The sequence below is a fragment of the Volvox carteri genome, assembly GCF_000143455.1.
Source record: "Volvox carteri f. nagariensis unplaced genomic scaffold VOLCAscaffold_26, whole genome shotgun sequence".
NCBI classification, from domain to species: Eukaryota; Viridiplantae; Chlorophyta; class Chlorophyceae; order Chlamydomonadales; family Volvocaceae; genus Volvox; species Volvox carteri.
In genome coordinates this window covers 889,040-891,453 of record NW_003307569.1, presented here as the reverse complement: position 1 = coordinate 891,453, position 2,414 = coordinate 889,040, and the positions used below count along the sequence as shown (strand labels likewise).

At 52.4% G+C, this 2,414-nt stretch overlaps 1 protein-coding gene across 1 annotated transcript; it reads left to right on the top strand.

The window, feature by feature from the left end:
• Positions 1–125: 125 nt before the first annotated feature.
• VOLCADRAFT_32338 (uncharacterized protein) lies at positions 126–885 on the top strand (the record flags this gene model as incomplete). Its single annotated transcript, XM_002951919.1, has 2 exons — positions 126–212; positions 799–885. Coding segments are annotated over 2 exons (174 nt in total), but the record flags the coding sequence as incomplete, so codon positions are not given.
• Positions 886–2,414: the final 1,529 nt, after the last annotated feature.

The window sequence follows — 2,414 nt, the reverse complement described above, 5'->3', positions numbered from 1 at the left end:
TAGTAGTAATAGTCGTAATCGAGGATGAAGCGATGATAGTCACCTGTAGCTTTACCTGATCCAATTGCCCCAAAATAACAACTGAATCCTAACTAATCTAACTGTAACCACACCAGGCTGAAGGTGTGGAGTTTGGTAGCTTCGACATATTGCAGGACGAGGCGATACGGCAGGGCCTCAAGGAGTACAGCAACTGGCCGACGTACCCGCAGGTACGACATTTCACCCAGATAACCGACATTTGTCATGGAGCGAACGGTGTTCGGTACGGCACCGAGTCTTTGGCTATCTAAGATGTTATTGGACGTTATTTGGCGCCGGCTGTCTGTTACTTCGCATATATCCCCCCGTCCCCCCTTCCCCCCGGATTATGTTTTGGCATGTTCGTGTATGTGTGTGTATGTTTACGGCTTCCCCCTCCACCGCTTCACCTTCATCCCCTCACTGAAAGAACATACGTCCAACCAACGGCCCTGTCGTACGATATGAATCCTTCCCATGCCGTACCCACCCGTTTCCCCGCCATAACCACCACCGTTGATAACTCCCGGACATTCGTACTAACACCTCACTCACATCCCCAACGGGCCCCCCTCCCTGGCCGCCTGGTGGTGGAACTCTCCCGCGCCCTCCCTCCTCCCCTGCCGTACCCTCCTCCCTTCCCCCCAACGCCCCTTCTCGAACCCCCCAGATTTTCCGCCACCACCATTGCTGGTCATGTCTGCATGTATGTATGTATGTATGTCACAGAACTCCCCTCACCATATGATCGGAACCGCAACCTCTCTCGTTGTGCAGTTGTACGTACGAGGCGAGTTGGTTGGCGGTTGCGACATCGTCACTGAGATGGCGGCCGCTGGGGAGCTCGGCAGCACCCTCAGAGAGATGGCCCACAGGATGGATATAGCGGCGTAGGGGGGGTTGGGGGGTTGGTGGGGGGTATAGCAGTATATAGCAGAATAGCAGACTGGCAGGTTGGCGGCTACAGGAAAATACGAATTCCCGCGGGGGCGGTGATTGCGGGAGGCAATTGGGCTGTTGTGAGAGATAGGGAAGGCAGGCAATGGGGGATGTTTGCGTGTTTATTTATAACCCCACACGTAACTAGCCCCAGGAGCTCGGAGTCTGGAGGTCCGGAAAAGTCCGGAACACAAACGCGAATCGAACACGAACGTGATAGTCTATCTGGAGATGATGCATGACTTGACGACGACGGGGTTATTCTTCTTCTTCGTGCTGGGGTCCGTCAACGACCGATGGGTGTGAATGGCTGTGGATGGAGGCTGGTGTGGCTGGCTGGCTGTGAATGAGGAAAAGAACGAATGAATGGCGGTGGGATTGTGTCTTATGAGTGTCGTATGTCGTACACATAGGACGTATGCAGGTGTAATGTACGTAGGTGGGTAGGTAGGTAGGTGGTTGTGTATGGGTTGCCGTACAGTGTCTCTTACTCTCCCACATTGGCTTCAAAAGGTCGTGTAGGCACACTGGGGGGCTGTGATGGCGGTCACTGAGGCAGAGGTCTCTCAACCTCTCTTCCCCCCCTAAAGAAGTATATGAAAGGTTTTGGCTTTAGATTTGGCTTATTCTGAATACTCAGGATGGTTTTCATATCTTCGTAAACGGACTGTACGGAAGAGTGTGTACAGAAAAGAGCACGTCCACAAAATCTCAGTCCCGGGAACAAGGTGTCACACGGTAATACTAGTGTACGGCATAAAACGGCAAGACAAATAATAAACGAGGTGCCGGCTGCTTTACATGCACTCGATTAAATGTAAAAGTCTTCAACTAAGATTCTCTCTGATGGCTTAACGCTCTGCTAAAAACGCAAAGATTCGTCCATGTCGACTGTTCTTTCGTTCCACCAGGCTACCTGCCCCTCTACCAGAGTACGTTTTCCTCAAAAGCGAAAGCAAATTTTCAATCCGGAAGATAGAGAAAAAAATCCACTGCATTGAAAAATCATCGCTGCGACAGAACCGAAAAAGCCACAGGCACTTTGGGGAATGTTGTTGGCTCGCGGCAGGATGAGGTGTCGGTCTACATTTTTTCCTATGTACGACGTTCCACAGTCGGTACGAGCATTGTACGGCACTCTTACTACTATACCTCTGTCCTGTGTGGAGTCGCTGTTAAGATCGGCGCGCTGCGACACGCCAGCGCTCTTCACATAAGGCGGCAAGCCTATATGACCACAACACCCACCCACCCACCGACCCGTGTGGCACACTATTATTCGGTACTCATGTGCCGACCTCGCCACTGCTCTCAAGACTGCCGACCGCCACCAGGGGACGTGCCAATACGTGCAATACACACACGCACATACATACACACGCACACGTGCAGGCGGGCGGGCGGTGTCCGACACGAGGTACGCGGTATTGAATAGATCCCGCGTGGTGCAGATT